The sequence below is a fragment of the Salmo salar genome, chromosome 03, assembly GCF_965601325.2.
Source record: "Salmo salar chromosome 03, fSalSal1, whole genome shotgun sequence".
Taxonomy (NCBI): Eukaryota; Metazoa; Chordata; class Actinopteri; order Salmoniformes; family Salmonidae; genus Salmo; species Salmo salar.
The window spans coordinates 40,324,028-40,350,196 of record NC_138293.1 but is presented as its reverse complement, the minus strand read 5'-3'; the positions used below and the strand labels follow the sequence as shown (position 1 = coordinate 40,350,196).

General features: G+C 42.7%; 1 protein-coding gene across 1 annotated transcript in view; it reads right to left on the bottom strand.

The window, feature by feature from the left end:
- Positions 1–1,262: 1,262 nt before the first annotated feature.
- LOC106600009 (elongation factor 2b) overlaps positions 1,263–26,169 on the bottom strand; it is a 33,110-nt gene continuing 8,203 nt past the window's right edge. Inside the window, exons 2-14 of the mRNA XM_014191347.3 lie at positions 24,599–24,813; positions 21,836–22,017; positions 16,829–17,040; positions 16,422–16,600; positions 13,051–13,156; positions 12,657–12,909; positions 12,343–12,538; positions 12,102–12,225; positions 11,653–11,895; positions 5,281–5,634; positions 4,878–5,060; positions 4,601–4,733; positions 1,263–1,829 (exon numbers count right to left, since the gene is read on the bottom strand). Coding sequence (XP_014046822.1) covers positions 1,636–1,829; positions 4,601–4,733; positions 4,878–5,060; positions 5,281–5,634; positions 11,653–11,895; positions 12,102–12,225; positions 12,343–12,538; positions 12,657–12,909; positions 13,051–13,156; positions 16,422–16,600; positions 16,829–17,040; positions 21,836–22,017; positions 24,599–24,813 — 2,574 coding nt within the window. The 3' untranslated portion in view covers positions 1,263–1,635. The remainder of the gene's footprint in view (positions 1,830–4,600; positions 4,734–4,877; positions 5,061–5,280; positions 5,635–11,652; positions 11,896–12,101; positions 12,226–12,342; positions 12,539–12,656; positions 12,910–13,050; positions 13,157–16,421; positions 16,601–16,828; positions 17,041–21,835; positions 22,018–24,598; positions 24,814–26,169) is intronic.

Here is a 26,169-nt window from a genome sequence, read left to right as displayed (position 1 = left end):
CCGCCATGTGAAGACATTATTTTGAACTAAATCTGCCATTTTATCTGTGGATTAATTATCGGAGTAGAGAACGTTGTGCATTTCAGGTAAAATAACCAGCAACAAATTAATATATTTGGTTCAGAGTTCGTTGTGATATTTTAACCAGTTTGTCCTGGTGTGGATGGACAAAATCAACATGCGTGCGATGACGCGCCCAGGCCTAGTCAGCAAGTTACCTATCGCACACTCATCAGATGCAACGAATCCACACCAGACTGCATATCCTTTGCAGCCGCGTTACAAGTTAAAACACTCGAATGCGTGATGTTCCATTGTAACACCTCAGACAGGCTATAAATTAACATTCTCTTGTCATTATTTATATATCTAGACCCTACACTGCCATGTTGTACTTTAGCGCGGTAGAGCGCCATTCAAATCGGTTAGTGATATCTGGGATCCTTAGGACTTCCATACCCTCAATTTAACCCTTTCACCGTTTAAAATTTCATCCGCGGTAGGGACGTCCCAAGGTAGCACCACATAGCACGGACCCCATTTAAGACCTAGCACTAAAGATTTGCTTTATAACGCGATTGACAATTAAAGGCAATGTTATTTTGGTCGCGGATACTGCGTTCAGTTAATGCTGCATATGGCGGCTCAATCTGAAATTACTTTAACATTTTAGCGCGGCTCTAACACGATACTGATTGAATCCAGACCTTAACCTAGTTAAAGCTTAAATCAGCAGTAGAAACAAAACGTTTTGTGCCGGTTTCAGTAAAAAGCGGAGGGATGGGTCTGAAGAAATGTGACCGCTATGGATGCAAGGACTGACCATCCAGGATACGAAAACTAAAGTTAAACTATATAACCCCAACATGGTTGTTTACATTCACTTTTTACAACCATTGGGAGTAAACAAACGTATTTGTGGTTCTGATAGGGTACAGCAGTTGAACTAAGCTCATGAGGCATTTATAAGTTTAGCTTGAAAAGAAGAATATGGGTACATAAATCAAATGGATGTAGCAACTGCGGTCTGTCCCTTTTAGGTCCTGAAATAGTACCAAAGCTGTCAACACAATCTGTCTTGGGCTGCTTTCTTTATCATGTGTTCAAAATTATACAATTTATGCTAGCATTTAACTTAATCTCTGGCTGTCCTGATCCACCATCTGAGAATCACTGTTCTACAAGTCAAATCAACTCTGACCAGTAATATGTTTTATAAAAATGTTAACCACCATTCAACCGCATATGAACAGAAGTCCACCCCAAGTACAATGAATCTTTATTATGATTTACACATTTGTATCCTTGGTTTGGTTTCACCAGGTTTCCATTTAGGCAAGCGCCACTGCGCACTGTACAGTCCCATCCCTCACTCGTACAGTGGAGGAATAGAAGGAATGGGGGGAGGAATGGTCAGACATCCACTAAATTCCAAACCAACCCCTAGTCCATTCCTTTAGGCACTGTAGATCTGAAAGGGTCGAATAGGTATACCATAAGCAATATACTTATAGATCCTCAGATAGGCTAGGTGAAATCTTCCCCATATTGCTTACTCCTAGCCAACAACTTAAATTTTAGTGCCTAGAGGGGGTTGTAGTGTCTAGGGGTCCATTTGGGATTCAGAACTAGCATTTACAATTTGTCCAGGTAGTTGTCTAAGGCGGGGATGCCCTCTTTGAGCCCCTTGCGTTTCCTGGTCTCTGCCACCACAATGGCAGTCTTGGTGGTAGGGTCCTGGGGGTCCCCCTGGAGGATCTGCCAGTGGTCAAACACACACTGGGGGAAGGCCTGGCCGCCCGTGTTGGAGCGCAGGTCAGCTGTGAAACCTGGGGGAGGAGAAGATGATATTAACAGAACATGCAAGTCAAGGATGTAGCAATGTGCGGTCCTGCTTACCGAAATCTGATGTTCACTTTGAACACGTTAGAATAACTACACATTTACTATTCCTCAGCCAACAAGACAAGTAAACTAAAATCAGTAGCCTATGTCAATCTACTATAGTAGAAACATGTAGGCTACCTATTCTATTGGTCAGAATTGGAAGATCCGCTACTGGGCAGGTAGCCTAGTGGTTAGAGCGTTAGACTAGTAACCGAAAGGTTGCTAGATCGAATCCCTGAGCTGACAAGGTAAAAATCTGTCCTTCTGCCCCTGAACAAGGCAGTTAACCCACTGTTCCTAGGCTGTCATTGTAAATAAAAATTTGTTCTTAACCGACTTGCCTAGTTAAATAAAGGCAGACATAGAATTGTGGATAGAACGTTAACAGTATGTCACCATGATCAACGAGAACAGCCTCTGCAGCTGCCAACACCTCAAACATGACACATTCACGCTGACGTCACCCCAGTATACAGGTGCAAGATGGAAAAGCAAAGAAACAGTCTCCCCTCTGCATTCAAGCAGCTGATTCTGGCCGAGCCAAATAGATGACAAGTAATAAGTAGGCTGTTATATATATATAATTTTTTTTTTACAGTCTTTGGTTTATAGCTGCACATATGCGCCCATTCTCCAGTGGTTGAGAATAGGGGGTTTCATTCCTGCACCCTTTTCAGCAAAAGGGTAGTTCCCACTATATAAAAGCAAGCTAAAGCTTTCAATGAATTGGCCAATGCACCCTGTGTTGTGCTTACTGAACAGCCCATCACATTACCATGTACTGCGCTACAGACACGCTTCCTTTATGAGTCACTTGTGTGCATCTGGCACTGGAGGAGGCAGTGTTATGTTGAGCTCGTAACAAATACAACTGGGAAAAATCCACTTGAACAGCCGTCCAACTGGTAATTACTAGTGGGAAACTTGTCTATCATCCTGAGCACCCACTTCTCCCACATGGTGACCTCTGACGTCACCTACTAAGGAAATGGCTTCCAACAGCACTTTCGGTAGTTAAAATGCAACAAAACATTATTTATAAAAAGCAATTTAATGTGGTTTTTGAACTGATTTGTTTACAAGCATGATAGCTTCTAAATAGCTGTATGGTTGACAGTTTGTTGGCCATTAGCCAATCAGTGTTTCTCAACGAGTTCAAATCACATAAATGCATCCAACTGGTATTTACCACTTCATAACTAGTAAATTCCCACATGGTTAAACTTTTTTTAACCTTTATTTAACTAGGCAAGTCAGTTAAGAACAAATTCTTATTTTCAATGACGGCCTAGGAACAGTGGGCTAACTGCCTTGTTCAGGGGCAGAACGACAGATTTTCACCTTGTCAGCTCGGGGATTCGATCTTGCAACCTTTCGGTTACAAGTCCAATGCTCTAACCACTAGGCTACAAACATAGCATCAGAGTGGAAACTCGAGGCCCAACATAACAATCCTGCCCCGAGCCATAAGGGAAACTAGGGATCTACCACTATCAGATTAGGGGTGACAACATAGCCTATATTTTGCCCCCCCCCACCCCACTTTGGTTCTTAAATCACTGTCACCCACTAATCAACTTGTAATTTTTGCAGATTTGAGCAAGTAATGTATCAATATTTGTTTACAAATGAGCGATGACATAGCCAATTAATATATAGCACAACTAGGCAACATATTCTGTGGGGTATTTCATCATGCAAAATGACTTGTAGATCAATGATTGTCACAGTTGACTGGGTCTGCCGACCGCTGCTTTGAATCGGGGACCGACGCCTATCTGTGAGTCGTTGCATCCCTAGTACTCGCTTATGGCTATAACTAGGTATGACTGTACAAAATTAGAATTACCTTTAGATGTATGAATAAGTCGCAGTCAAAACAGCTCAAGTTTATCAGTGGTATGAATACTTGGTAAAATTAAAAGAAACCAGCTACCCTCTGAATGTACAGAAGTGCTGTATTGGTGTCCATTCTCCCCCAAAATACTGAAAATGTAAAATAAAATACCAGAATTCATATCCAATAATCTGTGTGTGTAGCTTAGGATATTTTGGGTGCTATACCATTTGGTGTAAAGTAACTAACACATATCAATTTTGGGCTTGCTGCCATAGTGGTACGGCTAACATTGTTTCACTAACAGCAATACTAATGCAATGGGTTGTTTCTCAGGATCACTTTTTGAAGTGAATTGAATGACTTTTTGTATATGAAATTCAGTACATTTCAAAATGTTGGTGTACTGTCCCTTTAAATGGCAGTCGTTTTTTCCACATTCATTGTCTGAAATTCTGAAAACTAAATGATAGAGTATTCAGATGTTAAATTAAGTTTAGTACTAATGTGGATTGTACTTTGGAATAGAAGTTTTACAGAATAAACAAAATGCTAAAATAAGTGTGTCTTTTCTTCAATCTAACATTAATTACATGTTTAAGGATGTTTTGTTAAGAAAGTTGTTGCTGTGATTCCAATAGTTTCTTGGGGTCAAAATTACCCCAGTTGGTAATTGTTGTATGTAAAATAAGTTGGTAGCTTGAGAGTTAAAACAGTGAAATGTTCAGAAGTTTGTGTCAAGGCAATGGGTCATCTCTATACATCACCCATCAAATAAGAATAAATGTTCTACACCGGGTTGGGTTCAATTCCGTCAAGTACACCGAAATTCAAATTTTCCCTGGTAAGCCCTGGATAAAGTTAACTCTCACTCACCGAATGACTCGTTGACAGGAAGGTAGGCCTTGACGATGAACATGGGCGTGCCCATCACCTGGGACTCCTCGAACACGTGACCTCGCTTCCTGTTCAGCACGCCGTAGATCCCGCCCACTACCTGCTCTGGGCACTGCAGAGACAGGAAACGCATGACTCCGTCATGTCACACTTGATTCCAAATAGCCCCCAATAGCCTAGCATACAATTCAATGTAAGACAGTGGTCGAGTTCAAGTGTCAAAGTAGTCGCACACCCCACACACACACACACACACCTGGATCTCGACCAGGTAGACAGGCTCCATGAGTCTTGGCTGTGCAGTGAGCTGGCAGGCGTACAGCACTCTGCGGGCGGTAGGGATGATCTGTCCACCACCGCGGTGAATGGCGTCTGTGTGCAGGGTCACGTCGTGGATGTCAAAGCGGATCGCACGCATGTTCTCCTCGCACAGCACACCCTGTAGGAGGGAAGAAGGAACACCACTTCACAACTCAGGCTAGAGAAAAGACCAAGCAAACTTGGTACCTTTAGCATGGCCAAAACTGTAGATTCAAGTCTACTTATACACTGAAGTCATGAATGCAGATTTGAACTGCAATGCTTCAATAAGCTTTAGCAAGGAAAATTGACTGTGCCTTAGTTGGTTGTCAAGCTTAACTAACTAAACGTAAACCCACCTCCTTGACAGCCCATTGGAAGCCGGCCACCACGCTGTCCTTGATCTCGTTCAGGTACTGGACTCCCTTGGTCACGTCCATCAGCAGGTTGGGCCCGGTGCCGTCGGGACCAAAGCACCAGATCTTACGGGCCTCCGACACGTCCCACTCGTACTTGTCAGCCAGGAAGCGGGCGCGGATCTTGAGCTCCTGTCGGGGGCTGACGTCGCCCTTCTCGATGTCCTCGGCCAGGCCGTCGGGGAATGGTTTAGCCCGCATGTACAGACGGTTGTGCTTGTTGGGGGACTTGGACAGGCACATCACTTCAGACTCCTCAGACACAGTCTCCCTGTAGGACACCACCGGGTCTGATTTCTGTTAGGGGGAAGAGAGTTGTCAAGTTTAGGACTAGGGATGGGCATTTTTAAATAACTTCACTAATCCAATAATGTCATGACATTTTTTGGGATACCCGGATAGTCGAAATACGTGTTAAAAAAAATTACAACTTGGGAAAATTCCCGCTTTGCTTGCAGAAGTGCAGGGAATGGGCAATGGATGGTGAGTTTCATATGGGAGTAGCCATACAGATAAGTTATCTCATCTGGTAGTGCCTGTCTTGACTGCATCAAATCAATTTAAAAGAAGCTAGCCAAGTTAGCCAGCTACTGTGCCTTCGGAAAGTATTCAGACCTCTTGACTTTTTCCACATTGTTACTTTACAGCATTATACTAAAATGGATTTTTTTAAAAACTCAATCTACACACAATACCCCATAATGACAAAGATAAAACAGATTAGAAATGTGCAAAATTCATTTTTTTAATTCACATAAGTATTCAAACCCTTTACAGTACTTTCTTGAAACACCTTTGGCAGCAATTACAACATCAAGTCTTCTTGGGTATGACACTACAAGCTTGGCATTAGCCTTCCCTGTGGCTCAGTTGGTAGAGCATGGTGTGTGCAACGCCAGGGTTGTGGGTTTGATTCCCACAGGGGGCCAGTACAAAAAAAATGCATGAAATGAAATGTATGCATTCATTACTGTAAGTCGCTCTGGATAAAATGGACTAAAATGTAAATGTACTAGTGATGCACCGATGACATTTTTGGCTGATACTTTCCTTGCCCAAAAAAACCCAGATACCAATATTTAACATTTTAGCAGCCTTTTATGCATTCTAGTACAGTTAACACACACACACACACAGCGGTCTAAGGCACTGACTGCATCTCAGTGGAAGAGGCGTCACTACAGTCCCTGATTCGAATCCAGGCTGTATCACATCCGGCCATGATTGGGAGTCCCATAGGGCAGTGCACAATTGGCCCGGGCCGTCATTTTAAATAAGAATTTGTTCTTAACTGACTTGCCTAGTTAAATAAAAAAAGTTACACACGAGACCAACAAGTTATTTTGTTGGCATGTATGCATTACCAGTAAAACAATCAAAAGCTATTTATTTCACTTACTTGCTGTTTCATTGTTCAATCGTTTCATTCTCAACCAGGATTTCTATAGAACGCTATTTGGGTCTTCGCGTGTCAAAAAAGATATGCCTGAAACACTATTTGACCAATCAGGACCTGAATGACTGCACGTCACATAATTTAGCACGTTCATAAATTTTTTTATGTAGTTATTACACATTGATTACACTATCACTCGTATTTCATATGTCACAACGATACGTACGCCATGATGCTGGTAAAGTTGTCTCGCGCACCTACTGTGCTGGTCATTAAAAAAAAGCTAGCTAGCTCATGGATGCAAACAATGTTCTTCCCCAAAAACATAGCAACGACGTAATCTAGATGTCATCGTCTAAAATAACCCTAATTTATAAAACAGTCCTTATTTGATTAATGGTGGTCGGACCCATCTATGTGAAGCTAGCCCAAATTAAGGATTAGCCACAATAGTGGACTTTGCAGGTAGCCTTAAATAAAAGTATGGCCTAATTCTACTATTTGTATTCATTTGCATCACTGTCAATGACAAACTTTTATTTTAAAAGCAAACCGCAGATTCCACTATTGTGCCTAATCCTTATTGTGGCTAGCTTCACAACACATAACCCGGTCGAGCCTCACTAGCCAGATGAAGCTAGCTGGCTGCTTATAACGTTAGCTTAGGGCAACAGGGTTATTAAGTAGCTGGCGAGCTATTTATTTTCATGAACTGATGTTCAATTTCAATAAGAGAACAACAAATGGCAACCTAGCTAATACTTACTCACAAGGATTCTTAAATCATTGGTAAGAATAATGAAAATGACTGCAGTTTCTACTGGTCATTGTTTTCAGGCTGGTTGTATTGGTGCTAGCTAGGTACCAAGCTAAAGCTAGCTACCCCAGAAGTTGTGGTTGAACAAATGCTTTATTACCAACGCGGTATTGTAAACACATCGTTCGTGGTCGGTGTTTACAGACTTTTTTGTACAGCTTTGACAGTGCTACTGTATCTTTTTTGACACGCAAAGACCCAAACGGCGTTCCATAGTATGCATGTCGTGAAGCGAATAGCAGTGACGCTATTACTGTGTAACTCCCGTAGGGCAACGTCTGAAAAATATCGCACTTGGTAGGGTGTACCGGTGCTCAACCAGTCGGTGAAAGCCAACATCACCCACGACAGAGAACGGTTGATTGTCAAGGGCAATGAATTCCATCATCTTGGCTTTAATGGATTTCGCCTTCGAGTTGTCTCGCTGAAATGTTCTTACTCTTTCAAATGACTGCTGGACTTGTTGACTGCTCGATCCACACAGCAGACATTGTGGGCTAGGTTAGGAATGCTGTGTTCCACGTGTAGCGCAAAATTTTACGTGGCATCATTACGTCATGTACCTATGTTATAGGTATGCACGGTAGCTTTGACATTTAATGTCGCTGTTAAACTAGACATCAGGCCGATACAGATGTTGGCATTTTTAGCTATATCGGACGATTCCGATATCGTGCATCCCTACTTGGCACACCTGTATTTGTGGAGTTTCTCCCATTCTTCTCTGCAGATCATCTCAAGCTCTGTCAGGTTGGAAGGGGAGCGTTGCTGCACAGCTATTTTTAGGTCTCTCCAGGGATGTTTGATCGGGTTTAAGTCTGGGCACCTGCTGAGCCACTCAAAGACATTCAGACTTGTCTCGAAGCCACTCCTGCGTTGTCTTGGCTGTGTGCTTAGGGTTGTTGTCCTGTTGGAAGGTGAACCTTCGCCCCAGTCTGAGGTCCTGAGCAGGTTTTCAACAAAGATCTCTGTACTTTGCGCTGTTCATCTTTACCTCGATCCAGGCTAGTCTCCCAGTCCCTGCCGCTGAAAAACACCCCCACAGCATGATGCTGCCACCACGCTTCACCGTAGGGATGGTGCCAGGTTTTCTCCAGATGTGACACTTGGTATTCAGGCCAAAGAATCTTGTTTCTCATGGTCTGAGATAGAGGTCGACCGATTAATCGGAATGGCTGATTAATTAGTGCCGATTTCAAGTTTTTCATAACAATCGGAAATCGGTATTTTTGGACACCGATTTCTTTTCAGTTTTTTTTTTTAGACCTTTATTTATTTAACTAGGCAAGTCAGTTAAGAACACATTCTTATTTTCAATGACGGCCAAGGAACGGTGGGTTAACTGCCTTGTTCAGGGGCAGAACGACGGATTTTTACCTTGTCAGCTTGGGGATTCAATCTGGCAACCTTACGGTTAACTAGTCCAACGCTCTAACCACCTGCTTTACATTGCACTCCACGAGGAGCCTGCCTGTTACGCGAATGCAGTAAGAAGCCATGGTAAGTTGCTAGCTAGCATTAAACTTATCTTATAAAAAACAATCAATCATAATCACTAGTTAACTACACATGGTTGATGATATTACTAGTTTATCTAGCCTGTCCTGCGTTGCATATAATCGCTTAGGTACACGTTGCTCCAACCATAAACATCAATGCCTTTCTTAAAATCAATACACAAGTATATATTTTTAAACCTGCATATTTAGTTAATATTGCCTGCTAACATGAATTTCTTTTAACTAGGGAAAATGTGTCACTTCTCTTGCAAACAGAGTCAGGGTATATGCAGCAGTTTGGGCCGCCTGGCTCGTTGCGAACTGTGTGAAGACTATTTCTTCCTAACAAAGACAGCCGACTTCGCCAAACGGGGGATGATTTAACAAAAGCGCATTTGCGAAAAAAGCACAATCGTTGCACGACTGTAGCTAACCATAAACATCAATGCCTTTCTTAAAATCAATACACAGAAGTATATATTTTTAAACCTGCATATTTAGCTAAAAGAAATCCAGGTTAGCAGGCAATATTAACCAGGTGAAATTGTGTCATTTTGCGTTCATTGCACGCAGAGTCAGGGTATATGCAACAGTTTGGGCCACCTGGCTCGTTGCAAACTAATTTGCCAGAATTTTACATAATTATGACATAACATTGACGGTTGTGCAATGTAACAGGAATATTTAGACTTAGGGATGCCACCCGTTAGATAAAATACGGAACGGTTCCGTATTTCACTGACAGGAAAAAGGTGAGGTGATAGTTTCCGGATTCTACCATATTAATGACCTAAGGCTCGTATTTCTGTGTGTTATTGTGTTACAATTAAGTCTATGATTTGATAGAGCAGTCTGACTGAGCGATGGTAGGCAGCAGTAGCCTCGTAAGCGTTCATTCAAACAGCACTTTCGTGCGTTTGCCAGCAGCCCTTCGCAATGCATTGCGCTGTTTATGACGTCAAGCCTATCAACTCCCAAGATTAGGCTGGTATAACCGATGTGAAATGGCTAGCTAGTTAGCCGGGCGCGCGCTAATAGCGTTTCAAACGTCACTCGCTCTGAGACTTGGAGTGGTTGTTCCCCTTGCTCTACATGGGTACCGCTGCTTCGAGGATGGCTGTTGTCGATGTGTTCCTGGTTCGAGCCCAGGTAGGAGCGAGGAGAGGGACGGAAGCTATACTGTTACACTGGCAATACTAAAGTGCCAATAGTCAAAGGTATATGAAATACAAATCGTAGAGAGAAATAGTCCTATAATTCCTATAATAACTACAACCTAAAACTTCTTACCTGGGAATATTGAAGACTCATGTTAAAAGGAACCACCAGCTTTCATATGTTCTCATGTTCTGAGCAAGGAACTTAAACCTTAGCTTTCTTACATGGCACATATTGCACTTTTACTTTCATTCAGTATTGTTGTAATTGTCATTATATATATATGTATTTTTTTAAAAGTCTGATTAATCGGTATCAGCTTTTTTTGTTCCTCCAATAATCGGTATCGGCGTTGAAAAATCATAATCGGTCGACTTCAAGTCAGTCCTTTAGGTGCCTTTTGGCAAACTCCAGGTGGGGTGTCATGTGCCTTTTACTGAGGAGTGGCTTCCTTCTGGCCACTCTACCATAAAGACCTGATTGGTGGAGTACTGCAGAGATGGTTGTCCTTGTGGAAGGTTCTCCCATCTCCACAGAGGAGCTCTGTTATGACCAAGATCCTTCTCCCGATTGCTTAGTTTGGCCGGGCGGCCAGCTCTAGGAAGAGTGTTGGTGGTTCCAAACTTCTTCCATTTAAGAATGAAAGCCACTGTGTTCTTGGGGACCTTCAATGCTGCAGAAATGTTGTGGTACCCTTCCCCAGAACTGTGCCGACACAATCCTGTCTCGGAGCTCTACGGACAATTCCTTCGACTTCATTCCTTGGTCTCATGGGACCTAATATAGACAGGTGTGCGTCTTTCCAAATCATGTCATGTCCAATCAATTGAATTTACCACAGGTGGACTCAGGATGATCAACTGAAACAAGATGCACCAGAGCTTAATTTTGAGTCTCATAGCAAAGGGTCTGAATACATATGTAAATAAGGTGTCTATTTGTAACATGTTTGCAAAAAATAAAATATGTTTTTGCTTTGTCATTATGGGGTAGTGTGTGAAATCCGAGGCTACGGTATGGAAGTCACACTACATTCAAACGTTTATTTTATTGAATTAAGAATTTCAAATGTCATGGTATATCCCTGTGTGTAGCAATGTCACATTTATTTAGACAAAGCCTTTTTATTGTTAAAAATAGGCCTATGATTTCCCTCCTCCCAAAAAAAAGAACACTCTCGCAAGTCCGTTCGGATATTTGAATTGCCATGCCCATACCTAGTTAAGACAGTGCATTCGTCTACATAGACATATTTCCTTAACGGCAGTCTTGCCACGTCCTATAATGTCTACAGAGTAAAGACACCCACTCCCTATGGCAGATTCTCTTTGTTAGGCAGTGGAAAACAAAATCCCCTTTTCTCTGTAGTGTACCATTTGTACTGTACTTGGAGAAAGCGCATTCAACTCCGTCTCATATGTATTCTGTTCCTCCCCCTCCCTCACCTTCAGTGGAATGCCAGCGTGGTCCTCCTCCAGATCCTTGAGACAGATCTCCAGATGGAGCTCTCCGGCCCCGGCGATAATGTGCTCGCCAGACTCCTCGATGATACACTGCACCATGGGGTCAGACTTGGCCAGACGCTTCAGGCCCTCCACCAGCTTGGGCAGGTCAGCTGGGTTCTTGGCCTCCACAGCCACTCTCACCACGGGGCTAACGCTGAACTTCATCACACGCATGTTGTGGGCCTGTTGGACGAGCACACAAGACGGGAGAAATATGAATCTATTGTTCATCCAAAATGGCACCCTATTCCCTATAATAGTGCACTACTTTTGACCAGAGTAAAAGTCTAGGAGAGCAAAATAAATTGAATGGAAAATCCTTCTTTGTCATTAAAAGTCAATGTGGCCTTCAGTTTTCCTATAGTATAATGTGATGATGTACAAGCTACCTGTTCAAAGGTGGTGATGGTCCCTGTCTTAATTAGATACTGGTCTACTCCAACTAGACCAACAATGTTCCCACATGGTACATCCTCAATGGGCTCTACGTAACGCCCCATCATCAGAATGGTTCTAGAGGGAGGACGGGAGAAGAGATTGAGGGGAGAGAATACACAATATTTAAAAGTACACTTCACACACGTATCTGGCGCTCTAAATGGTACCACACACGCGCGCACACACACACACCTCTGGATAGGTTTGATGTAGAGGTCTTCCTTCTTCCCGGGGGTGAAGTTTGGTCCCATGATGCGCACCTTCAGACCGGTGGACACGCAGCCAGAGAAGACACGGCCGAAGGCGTAGAAGCGACCTTTATCTGTTGTGGGCACCATCTTAGAGATGTACATCATCAGAGGTGCCTTGGGGTCGCAGTTCTTGATACCTGAGGAAAGGGGTATAAGTATATGAGATATTAATTAGGACAGGCACATTGTTCTTTTCTCTGCCCCCAGTCAGTTGTTTGGGTGTGCATGTGTCTCGGTGTGCGTGCCTGTCCTCACCCATGGCGGCCTCGTCGTCTCCTGGACCCTCATAAAGCAGCTCACAGCGGTACTTCTGGGCGGTGACGGGGGAGGGCAGGTGGATGGTGATCATCTGGAGCAGAGCCTCTCCGGCTGGCAGCCAGCGACGCATCACTGCCTTCAGCAGGGGCTTGCCCTCCTTCTCCTTGTCCTCCGTGTCCAGCTTGATGTCCAGCTTCTCTATCAGCTTGGCCGTCTCCTCCTTCTTGAAGTTCATGACGGCATCGAATACCTGGAGGGAGGGAGAATGGGTGAGGGTAAGACAGTTGATTTTCATCCTTTTAAAAATAAAATATTGATACATTAATACTGGTCAATGCATTGCATAAATTAATAAACGAAAACACTTTAGGGGCGTCACGGCCGGTCTCACCTTGAAGATTGGATCCAGCACGAGTTGAGAGAAGGTGCGGGGCAGCTTTTTGCCATCGGGGCCAGTGGCAGTCTTACTGAACTTCCCTGTGGCTGGGTCAAAAAACCTGCCGGATGGATACACACACAAAATATTTTCATTGACAGTTCAGTCAATTAGCAGACACTCTTATCCAGAGCAACGCACATTTCAACAAAACGTGCATTCAACAAGTTGCAAGCTCGGTTGAGGTCCATTCCAATTGAAGTCTATTCAGGAAGTGAAATGGAAAACCAGTGCTATTAAGAGTCAAGGAAAAAAGACAAGTTTAACAGTTAACTACATTTCATGTCACTACGACAGCCAGGAACCAGGAACTACGACAGCCAGGAACCAGGAGCCAGGAAGTCAACAGCCAAAGACAGGACATTTTTGCAACACGTCAGATTGTTTGCCAGCATAAGAGAAGAGTGCGCACCTGCGATTTAGGCTCCCAAATGTGTTTACTTTGTCTTCAACAGGTCTCCATACAGAGAGAAACCCTGTACATATAGGTGGCTGCCCGTGTCACGTCACATACCTGCAAACACTTTTCAATATTGCCACGCCCTCACCTGTGTGCGTGTGATTGAGAAAGCGAGAGAGAACAGGCACACTTAATTGAATAAGTCCGAAATGCCGGGGTAGGCGGCGTCGTCCCCTTTGGAACCATTCCATTGGTCCTAAGGTACAAGCTACACCTACCCAGCATGATAGGCGTTCTAAATCAAATGCGCCCAGAGATGGAGAATGTGCATTCCAGATACAAATTCTCAGTGCAGCTCTGTAGAAGTTATAGGATCACTCCACATTTGTGTGATTCCTGAGATGTTACACTTCAAGACATTGTGTAGATCTTACAATCTGCACAGGCCGCAGAGATTTTCTATCTGGAACGCAATCCGAGTAAGTGTGTACCTGTCTACCTGCAATATCTACATTGTGTCTCCCACCCTTCTTTCACCTCTGCGTGTACCTCTTGCCCCACTATTCTGTCAGATGCATAGATCCTACTGTCCACAGATTCTTTCTCAAGTCTTCTCTTATTACACTTCTGTGTGTTTACACATGTACAGTATGTGTGTGTCCATGTACAGTGTCAGTCAAAAGTTGACACCTACTCGTTTATTTTTACATTGTAGAATAGTGAAGACATCAAAACTATGAAATAACACATGGAATCATGTAGTAACCAAAAAAAAGTGTTAAATCCAAAACCGTTTTTGATTCTTCAAATTAGCCACCCTTGGCCTTGACAGCTTTGTACACTCTTGGCATGCTCTCAACCAGCTTCACAAGGGAGTCACCTGGAATGCATTTCAGTTAACAGGTGTGGCTTGTTAAGTTCATTTGGGGAATTTCTTTCCTTCTTAAATCATTTGAGCCAATTAGTTGTGTTGTGATGTGACAAAGTAGGGGTGATATACAGAAGATAGCCCTATAAAAGACCAAGTTCATATTACGGCAAGAACAGTGCAAATAAACAAAGAGAAACGACAGTCCATCATTACTTTAAGACATGGTCAGTCAATCCAGAAAATTAAGAACTTTGAAAGTGCAGTCGCAAAAACCATCAAGCGCTATGATGAAACTGGCTCTCATGAGGACTGCCACAGTTAGTTAGTTACCTCTGCTGCAGAGGATAAGTTCATTAGAGTTACCAGCCTGAAATCAGGTCTTCATGGTCGAACTGCTGCAAAGAAACCACTACTAAAGGACTCCAATAAAATTAGACTTGCTTGGGCCAAGAAACACGAGCAATGGGCATTAGACCGGTGGAAATCTGTCCTTTGGTCTGATGAGTCCAAATTTGAGATTTTTTGCTTCTAACCGTCGTTGTCTTTGTGAGACGCAGAGTAGGTGAACGGATGATCTCCGCATGTGTGGTTCCCACCGTGAAGCATGGAAGAGGTGTGATGGTGCTTTGCTGGTGACACCGTCAGTGATTTATTTAGAATGCAAGGCACACTTAACCAGCATGGCTACCACAGCATTCTGCAATGATACACCATCCCATCAGGTTTGCGCTTAGTGGGACTATGATTTGTTTTTCAACAGGACAATGACCCAACACACCTCCAGGCTGTGTAAAAGCTATTTGACCAAGAAGGAGAGTGATGAGTGCTGCATCAGATGACCTGGCCTCCTCAACCCAATTGAGATGGTTTGGGATGAGTTGGACTGCAGAGTGAAGAAAAAGCAGCCAACAAGTGCTCAGCATATGTGGGAACTTCTTCAAGACTGTTGAAAAAGCATTCCAGGTGAAGATGGTTGAGAGAATGCCAAGAGTGTGCAAAGCCATCATCAAGGCAAACGGCTACTTTGAAGGATCTAAAATATAATTTGATTTGTTTAACACTTTTTTGGTTACTACATGATTCCATGTATGTTATTTCATAGTTTTAATGTCTTCACTATTATTCTACAATGTAAAACCCTTGAATAAGTAGGTATCCAAAGTTGACTCGTACGGTGTGTGTGAGAGATTACGTATGCAAGTACATATACAGTGTGTGTGTGTGTATGTCAACTTCCGGCGCCGACAGAGATGGCCGCCTCGCTTCGCGTTCCTAGGAAACTATGCAGTATTTTGTTTAGTGACTCAACTCCAGCCACTTTAATAATGGAAAAATGTATGTAATAAATGCATCACTAGCCACTTTAAACAATGCCACTTCATATAATACTGTACTCTATACCATCTACTGCATCTTGATGTAATGTATCTGTAACCGATGTGAAATGGCTAGCTAGTTAGCGGTGGTGCGCGCTAGTAGCGTTTCAATCGGTGACGTCACTCGCTCTGCGACCTTAAGCAGTTGTTCCCCTTGCGCTGCAAGGGCCGCGGCTTTTGTGGCGCGATGGGTAACGATGCTTCGTGGGGTGTCAGTTGTTGATGTGCGCAGAGGGTCCCTGGTTCGAGCCCAGGTTGGGGCGAGGAGAGGGACGGAAGCTATACTGTTACATATCACTAGCCACTTTAAACAATGCCACTTCATATAATGTTTACATACCCTACATTACTCATCTCATATGTATATACTGTACTCTATACCATCCACTGCATCTTGCCTATGCCATTCTATACCATCACTCATTCATATATTTTTTAATGTACATATTCTTATTCATTCCTTTACACTTGTGTGTATAAGGTAATTGTTGTGAAATTGTTAGGTTAGATTACTCGTTGGATATTACTGCATTGTCGGAACTAGAAGCACAAGCATTTCGCTACACTCGCATTAACATCTGCATGTGACAAATACAATTTGATTTATGTATGTATGTATGTAAAGTGTGTGTATGCATGTACAGTTTGTGTGTAGTGGTATTTATATATGTGTGTGTACCTCTCTCCCCACAGCTTCTTCATCATGTCCTCCACCTTCTTACATCTCTCTGCTGGTCCCAACTGGGTGTCTTTGCCAGCAGAAAACTTGGCCACGTACATCTCAGCAAACTGCTTGAGGGTGAAGGCCCAGCCGTGGAGGCCAGACCCAAACCCTACGGTACCAATCACGGGGTCAATCTGAGGGACGACAAGAGGACCATGTCGTTGTCGTAGGCCAAACATGTTTCCCTTTGATCACGTCAGAGTTTGGGGACAAGTCCCATTTAAATCTGTCAGTTGAACTGGACATTAATTTTCTCCATAGTGGTGCAACTCCACTCCTAAATTGGCAGGAATTTAGAAGGAATTCACTCTAACTGATGACTACTTAGATTTATTCTTGTCAGGCGTGTGTGTCCCGCTCACCATAATGGCACCCATTGGTCCTGCTTCATCCTCTCCATAGGTGGCGATGATGACGTTGACGTTCTCCACGATGCGCTGGAAGGTCTGGAACAGGTCCTCAGGCTCCAGCTGCAGCTCTAGCAGGGCACGGTCCATCTTGTTCATCATCAGCACCGGCTTGATGCGCTCAGCAATGGCCTGCCTCAACACAGTCTCTGTCTGCACACACACACCTGAACAGGGGATGGAGAATGAGGGTGTTATATGAAAATCCAAAGACAGAAATTGAGCGGGCAAGAAAGACTGCACTGAGAGAAAGGAGACCGGAACAATGAGAGAGAGGAAGCGAGAGTAAGGACATTGAGAAAGGCCTGAGCGAGAGAAAGACAATGGGCAAAAGGTCTGTCCTCCACCCTCTCCTCCTTGACCCGGAAACTGATAGATAAGTGGTCGAGGAGAAGTAAATTCATTAGTAGGCGAACAGAAGTGTCCTCCCCTCCTCGATAGCCAATTTTCATCAAGGATAGCAATGTGCATCTTAGGGCCATATCAAATAAGTTTAATTTCCCCCAAATCCTGTTCAGTTTTGTTAATGGGTTTCTGTCATTCAGTTTTGTATTTTTATTATATTAAAACAAAATTGATGTCCACAATGCTTAATAAATCACATCAGACCACTTTTGAGGTCTGGGAAAATCCAAGAAATGTGGCTTTTGGGGTTTAGTTACACTTTAATTCAAATGTGCACCTGCCTATTTTGGGGGGGGGCGTTAGCGATGTTTCTGTTGCGCTCATGTGATTGCAATGTTGGCAAAGCTAATGGCCACAGGATTGATGTAAATAATCATGATATCATTCCGCAAGGCAGGCATAAGCTACTTTGTAGTTAACAGTTAATGGAGAAGGTTTTTGGGAACCTCTCCATCTACCAGAAGACGGTCGTCATTACATTAGCATCGTCGCTAACGGCTACAAAGTGGTAGACAAACACACGCACACAGACAGGGGCATTCCTGTGCCGTTGCCTATTCAGAAAGTTGAAGGAAAATATGAATCACTGATGCATTTTGATAATCTTGGGAAAATGAATGTATATTCTAAAATTCAACATAAGTTGATTTCTTACTAATAACTTCAATAAAATCTTTGATATTGTTGAATTCCGTTTTAATGTCTGGATTCAGTGATTCCAGCCGCGATCTAGTTAACGCAGATTTTATAGGGCCATATTATCCTACGAGAGTCCTTCGCGGAAGAGTTTTGAAATCTTCCACACCCACTTTGAATCAGCTTTAGTTTTGTCAGAGAAGTAAAGCATGCACATGTTAAAAAAACAATGAGCTACTCATCTTTTTATCTATGAAATGTCTTGAAAATGAATGTAGTTAGTTGTGCATCACTCTACACATTTATTTTGGGATCCACCCCTGTAAATGTAATTTGCCTGATGATGCGCGAGTGGGGAAGGAGATTAATTTCATACAAGCGCATTTTTTGTCCACACCCTCTCCTCGTGGCATCAATTTTTATTTAACTAGGCAAGTCAGTTAAGAATTTGTTCCCTATTTACAATGACGGCCTACCACGGCCAAATCCTAACCCGGACGACGCTTGGCCAATTGTGCGCCGCCCTATGGGACTCCCAATCACAGCCAGTTGTGATACAGCCTGGATTCGAACCAGGGTGTCTGTAGTGACGCCTCTAGCACTGAGATGCAGTGCCTTAGACTGCTGTCCCTCTCGGGAGCCTTTGACTTTTTTTTTTCTCTCCAAAAGGAGGCAAGAGAGGACACAGGAGTTGAGCAAATCCAATATAGAAAAGGAAAATTAGTTAGTAGGCGAACGGAAGTGTCCTCGCCTCCTTCCGTCAAGGAAGCACAAGAATATCCTACTAGTCCTTCGCGGAAGAGTTTTGAAATCTGCAACACCCCCTTTGAATCAGATGTTTACTCAGAGGAGAAAAGTACGCACATATTTAAAAATGATATGCTACTTATCCTTTTATCTCTAAAATGTTGCACAACTAGTTAAAACCTGTTGGGGCTAGGGGGCAGTATTTGCACGGCTGGATAAAAAACGTACCCGATTTAATCTGGTTACTACTCCTGCCCAGTAACTAGAATATGCATATAATTAGTAGATTTGGATAGAAAACACTCTGAAGTTTCTAAAACGGTTTGAATGGTGTCTGTGAGTATAACAGAACTCATATGGCAGGCCAAAACCTGAGAAGATTCCATGCAGGAAGTGGAAATCTGATTTGTGGAATCACCTTCAACACTTTGCCTATGAAACACACAGTGAGTTAGGATTCATTTAGCACTTCTTAAGGCTTCCACTAGATGTCAACAATCTTTACAAAGTGGTTTGAGTCTTCTCCGGTAAAAACTGACCGAACGAGAGGCCTGGAAAGTTGGTCATAGGGGGAGGGCCATTACTACTATGACACGGGCGCCCGTGGGTACCCTCTCGTTCCGAAACGTTTAGTAAGACAATGCAATCGTCCGCCTTGAATATTATTGAAGCTCTGATTGAAAAAGGCCCTAAAGATTTATGTTATACAACGTTTGACATGTTTGAACGAACGTAAATATATATTTTTTGCACATTCGTGACGACAAGTCCCGCGCGCTTCAGTACATTATGAGTAGCCTTCGGAACGCGCTAACAAGAAGGAGCTATTGGGACATAAATTATTAACTTTTTCGAACAAAACTACATTTGTTGTGGACCTGGGATTCCTGGAAGTGCCTTCTGATGAAGATAATCAAAGGTAAGGGAATATTTACAATAGTATATTTGATTTTAGATGGTTCCAAGATGGCGCTAACCTGTATCGCCTAGCCTATTTTTCTGAGCATAGCACCTCGTTTATTGCAAAGTGTGATTTCCCAGTAAAGTTATTTTTAAAATCGGGCAATGCGGTTGCATTCACGAGATGTTAATCTATAATTCTTTGAAAGACAATATTACATTTTAACCTCTTAGGGCTAGGGGGCAGTATTTACACCGCCGGATAAAAAACGTACCCGATTTAATCTGGTTACTACTCCTACCCAGTAACTAGAATATGCATATACTTATTAGATATGGATAGAAAACACCCTAAAGTTTCTAAAACTGTTTGAATGGTGTCTGTGAGTATAACAGAACTCATATGGCAGGCAAAAACCTGAGAGATTCCTTTCCAAAACAAAGGATCTCTGCGGTAACGTGACACTTCCCACGGCTCCCATAGGCTCTCAGAGCCCGGGAAAAAGCTGAATGTCGTCATTCCAGCCCCAGGCTGAAACACATTATCGCCTTTGTCAAGTGGCCGATCAGGGGACAGTGGGCTTAGGCGCGTGCACTGGTCGCCCCCGTCTTTCTTTTTTTCCCTCTATTTACCGAAACGCAGATTCCCGGTCGGAATATTATCGCTTTTTTTACGAGATAAATTGCATAAAAATTTATTTTAAACAGCGGTTGACATGCTTCAAAGTACGGTAATGGAATATTTAGAATTTTTTTTGTCACGAAATGCGCCATGCTCGTAACCCTGATTCACCATTTCGGATAGTGTCTAGAACGCACGAACAAAACGCCGCTGTTTGGATATAACGATGGATTATTTGGGACCAAACCAACATTTGTTATTGAAGTAGAAGTCCTGGGAGTGCATTCTGACGAAGAACAGCAAAGGTAATAACATTTTTGTTATAGTAAATCTGATTTTGGTGAAGGCTAAACTTGCTGGGTGTCTAAATAGCTAGCCCGTGATGGCTGGGCTATGTACTTAGAATATTGCAAAATGTGCTTTCACCAAAAAGCTATTTTAAAAATCGGACATATCGAGTGCATAGAGGAGTTCTGTATCTATAATTCTTAAAATAATTGTTCTGCTTTTTGTGAACGTTTATCGTGAGTAATTTAGTAAATTGTTAGTAAATTCCCCGGAGGTTTGCTAGTTCTGAACGTCACATGCTAATGTAAAAAGCTGGTTTTTGATATAAATATGAACTTGATTGAACAGACATCCATGTATTGTATAACATAATGTCCTAAGATTGTCATCTGATGAAGATCATCAAAGGTTAGTGCTGCATTTAGCTGTGGTTTGGGTTTATGTGACATTATATGCTAGCTTGAAAAATGGGTGTCTGATTATTTCTGGCTGGGTACTCTGCTGACATAATCTAATGTTTTGCTTTCGTTGTAAAGCCTTTTTGAAATCGGACAGTGTGGTTAGATTAACGAGAGTCTTGTCTTTAAATAGCTGTAAAATAGTCATATGTTTGAGAAATTGAAGTAATAGCATTTCTAAGGTATTTGAAAATCGCGCCACAGGATTCAACTGGCTGTTACGTAGGTGGGACGATTTGGTGCCTCCTAGCCCAGAAAGGTTAACAATGTTTTCGAATAGTAATTTTGTAAATTGTAGCGCTGATTCACCGGAAGCATTTGAGGGAAAATATTTTCTGAACGTCACACGCCGATGTAAAATGCTGTTTTTATATATAAATATGAACTTTATCGAACAAAAAATGCATGCATTGTGTAACATGATGTCCTAGGAGTGTCATCTGATGAAGATTGTCAAAGGTTAGTGCTGCATTTAGCTGTGTTTTGGGTATTTGTGATGCATGCTAGTTGCTTTGAAAATGGCAGTGTGATTATTTTTGGCAGGGTACTCTCCTAACATAATCTAATGTTTTGCTTTTGCTGTAAAGCCTTTTTGAAAATCGGACAACGTGGTTCGATTCAGGAGAGGTGTATCTATAAAATGGTGTAAAATAGTCATATGTTTGAGAAATTGAAGTTATAGCATTTATGAGGTATTTGTATTTCGCGCGACGCGATTCCACTGGCTGTTGACTAGGGTGGGACGCAAGCGTTCCAGGTTCCCAGACAGGTTAAACGTCTTTTCACTACTTTACACATTTAATTTGGAAATCCACCTTTGTAAACGTCATTTGCAATTGAGAATCTCCCAGTGAGAAAGGAGAGCGCAAGAGAAACAAAGACAGAGAGTATGAAAGGAGAGTCTACCCGAGACACAGTCAACCACCACCAGCGCTCCGTCTGTGACCCTGAGGGCGGCTGTGACCTCAGAGGAGAAGTCCACGTGGCCCGGGGAGTCAATCAGGTTGATGAGGAAGCCAAGCCCATCCTTAGTCTGCTTGATGAAGGCCATGTCATTTTCTCCCAGCTCGTAGTACATAGAGATGGCCCTGAGAAGAGTGAGGGAGAGGATAGGTGAATGGTAGATGTTTCAACGTTAAATTATATATATTTTTTTTATTATATAGTGTGTAAAACCAAGTGTCCCTGTCAGCCGTGGGATGCAGACAGACAGGGATAGTAGTCAAGTTGATGTGTGCAGGGGGAACGACTGAACAGCACTGAACAAGCTGCACTGTAACTTATCCCGCTTTGTTGTTTGTCATCTGTGTAAAGCCAAAGACGAATCTCCAAAGCAATGGTAAATAATTGTTTTCTACCTCTAATCTGGCATCTTCAGCTCAGGCATAAGTACAGGCAGTGTTGTTTTCAGCCATACATACAGTGCCTTCAGAAAGTAGTCATACCCCTTGACAGCCTGAATTCACACCCCTGAGTCAAAACATGCTAGAAATCACATTTGGCAGCATTTACAGCTGTGAGTCTTTCTGGGTAAGTCTAAGAGCTTTGCACACCTTGATTTTACAATATTTGCACATTATTCTTTTTAAAATTCATCAAGCTCTGTCAAGTTGGTTGGTGATCATTGCTAGACAGCATTTAAGTCTGGCCATAGATTTAAGAAGCTTTTATTCAAAACTAGGAGACTCATTCAATGCAACACTATTGTAGATATTTGGCCTTGTGTTTTAGGTTATTATCCTGCTGAAGGGTGAATTTCCTCCCAGTGTCTGAAAACCAGGTTTTCCTCTAGGATTTTTCCTGTGCTTAGCACTATTCCATTTCTTTTTATCCCAAAAAGTGCTGAGGAGTATTTCTGTCTGTAATAAAGCCCTTTTGTGGGGAAAAAAAGAAATAAAAAATAATTCTGATTGGGTGGGGCCCCGACTGCCAAGTGGGTGGGGCCCCGACTGCCAAGTCATGTGAAATCCAGAGATTAGGTCCTAATGAATTTCTTTCAATAGACTGATGTCCTTATATGAACTGTAACTCAGTAAAATCTTTGAAATTGTTATGTTTATATTTTTGGTTCAATGTTGTTGACACATCAGTTATATCCTATCACAGCCATTAAACTCTAACAGTTTTTAAAAAGTCACCATTGGCCTCATGGTGAAATCCCTGAGCGGTTTACTTCCTCGCAGGCAACGGAGTTAGGAAGGATGCCTGTATCTTTGTAGTGTCTCGGTGTATTGATACACCATTCAAAGCGTAATTAATAACTTCACCGTGCTCAATGGGATATTCTTTTTTTTTTACCCCTTTTCCTCCCCAATTTCGTGGTATCCAATTGGTAGTAGTTACTGTCTTGTCTCATCGCTGCAACTCCTGTACGGACTCGGGAGAGGCGAAGGTCGAGAGTCATGCGTCCTCCGAAACACAACCCAACCAAGCCGCACTGCTTCTTGACCCAACCCAGAAGCCAGCCACACCAATGTGTCGGAGGAAACACCGTACACCTAGCGACCTAGTCAGCGTGCACTGCGCCCGGCCCGCCACAGGAGTCACTAGTGCGCAATGAGACAAGGATATCCCTGTCGGCCAAACCCTCCCTAAACCGGACGACGCTGGGCCAATTATGCGTCGCCCCATGAGCCTGGGCTCGAACCCAGAATCTCTGGTGGCACAGCTAGCACTGCGATGCAGTGCCTTAGACCACTGCGCCACCCGGGAGGCCTCCCAATGGGATATTCTGTCTTTTTATTTTACCCATCTACCAATAGGTGCCCTTTTTTGCTAGACATCGGAAAACCTCTGTTTTTTGTGGTTGAATCTGTTTGAAATTCACTGTTTGACTGAGGGATGTTACAGATATCTCTGTACCCCACACACAGAATTGAGGTAGTCATCTAATTATTACATTTTTTTTTTTTAAATCATGTGAAACACTACTACACAGAGTCCATGCAACTTACTAAGCACATTTTTACTCCTGAACTCATTTAGGTTTACTATAACAAAGGGTTGAATACTTGATTCAAGACATTTCAGCTTTTCATTTCTAAAAATTTCTAAAAACATAATTCCACTGACATTATGGGGTATTGTGTGTAGATCAGTGACAATCAATTTAATCCATTTTAAATTCAGGTGTAACAAAATGTGTCAAAAGCCAAGGGGTTTGAATACTTTCTGAAGGCACTATATGCTAGCTAAGCCCATAGGAAAGAGTGCATTTTCCAACACACTGTCCTCCGTACAACACTGTTCATATGAGAGCAACATGCAACCGTGGGAAAAGACAGTGATCAGCAACCGACCTGTAGTCTATAGAAGATCACGAGGGTGGTGAAGATGCAGATCTCGCTCTTCAAGTTTGAGACATTACTTAATAATTTACATTTATTCAGATGAAGGCCAACAAGTCGTAACTTCAATGATTTTAGAAAGTACTTAAAAAAAAAAAAAAAAAATGTATATCTCAAGCAACATACAACTACTATACTGTAGATGTAAGATCCAAACACACACACTCCTGGGTTCTATTCACTATGAATGAAACCGAGGCAAACGGGCCAAAGCTGGGACGGACGACATTAACTTGTCCTATAAGAAACCCTTGTTTTCGGTTTTAGTTGCAAAACGTATTGCAACAGTGTGCACTAATGAATATGACCCTGTACTACTTACGTGGACTTGATGGTAATACACCGCTCCTGCTCGTCTTTGCGCGTGTCTGTGAAGCGAGTCTCTCCGGCGCGAGACCCTGCAATGATCCCAGCTTTAGACACCAGGGAGTCCGTCAGCGTGGACTTGCCGTGGTCCACGTGAGCGATCACAGACATGTTACGGATGTTAGACTTCTTGTCCATGATCGCACGGATCTGGTCCACTGTAAAGTTCACCTGAAGAGCACAGATCAATCAAGACATTATTGTAAAAAAATATGCTCTCGTCTTGATGACTAGCCTGGCTAAATTAAAGGGTTAATTCATTCATTTGGGGGCGAACCCTAACTCACGTATGTCAAATGCTCACTTAGTCTCTCAATGACATGCATGACTATGGGACTCTTTACACTACTTTGACGACACAAACTAGGTCCAAGAGAGATAATTCCAGTGTAAAGAGATCTAGATTCAAATCTCTTTAAGAGATGCCTCCCAAACCACCTCCGGAGGTAATGCCCCCCCAAACCACCTCCGGAGGTAATGTGGGAGACATCACCACATACCCTCCTTTGAGGAGTACAGTGTAAAGATAATGGCTCTCCCACATCACATCTCCCTGGAAGAATTACCTTTAATACCAGTAGACAGTATTTTTGCTCTGTTAGCAAAAATGTGGATCATTGCGCAACACTATGTACAATATAGTTCTAACAGCTAGCCTTATTTTGGTTATCTATTTACTATGGTACACTGCACTCACGTGAAGCAAGACAGTGGCTTTGGCCACACCCAGGGCTAGTAGTGTAAACAGAAAAGTAGAAAATCTGATGTTGGGAAAAAGATCTCAGACATATTTGACTAAATGTAAATCCACCCCAAGTGAAAATTTGAGTGACCGTTATGATCCACTTCTTTATTTGTACTGTGCATATGCGTTTGACATTTAACAGCAGTAATCCTGGTCCAACCCCCCCCCCCCAAAAAAAACAACAATGAAAGCAAAATGATCTTTGATGGACTGTCAGCATACATTTTTATTTGATAACCATACCCAGCAAGAGGAAAAAAGGGGATACAACACGTTGACTGATGATCTAGCTCTTTTAGAAGGCACATCAGGGTGGGATGCTGACATTTGCCTTAGCTTAGGCCTAGTCAGAAATCTGGTCATATGGGGTGAGGTGGTATATTATCATATATCTTGGTGGGTGGGTGGCATGACACAGTAGAATAGAACGGTCTGGCTCAGACTAGAATTGAACCCATTACTCTATTTTAGGGACAGACCACTAGCATATGCTGTTTACTTGTCGCCACTATATTTATCGATTATCCTTTGAACTGAACGAGTCAGCGCTAGTTCATATGCCGTCCTAGACTAGATCTAGGCCTTCGAAATATGTGCTAAGTCATCTGGACAATAGAATGAGTAAAAATCATCCAAGGCTGAAAAACTGCCAAAGGAACTTTGGAACACTAGCACGAGGCCATAGCAAATGAGTTGAAATGAACTGTCACTGAGCCTTTTGTGAGTGGATTAAAGCTTAGAATTCCATTTTCTCTAAATGGCACCAAAAAATGCAACATGTA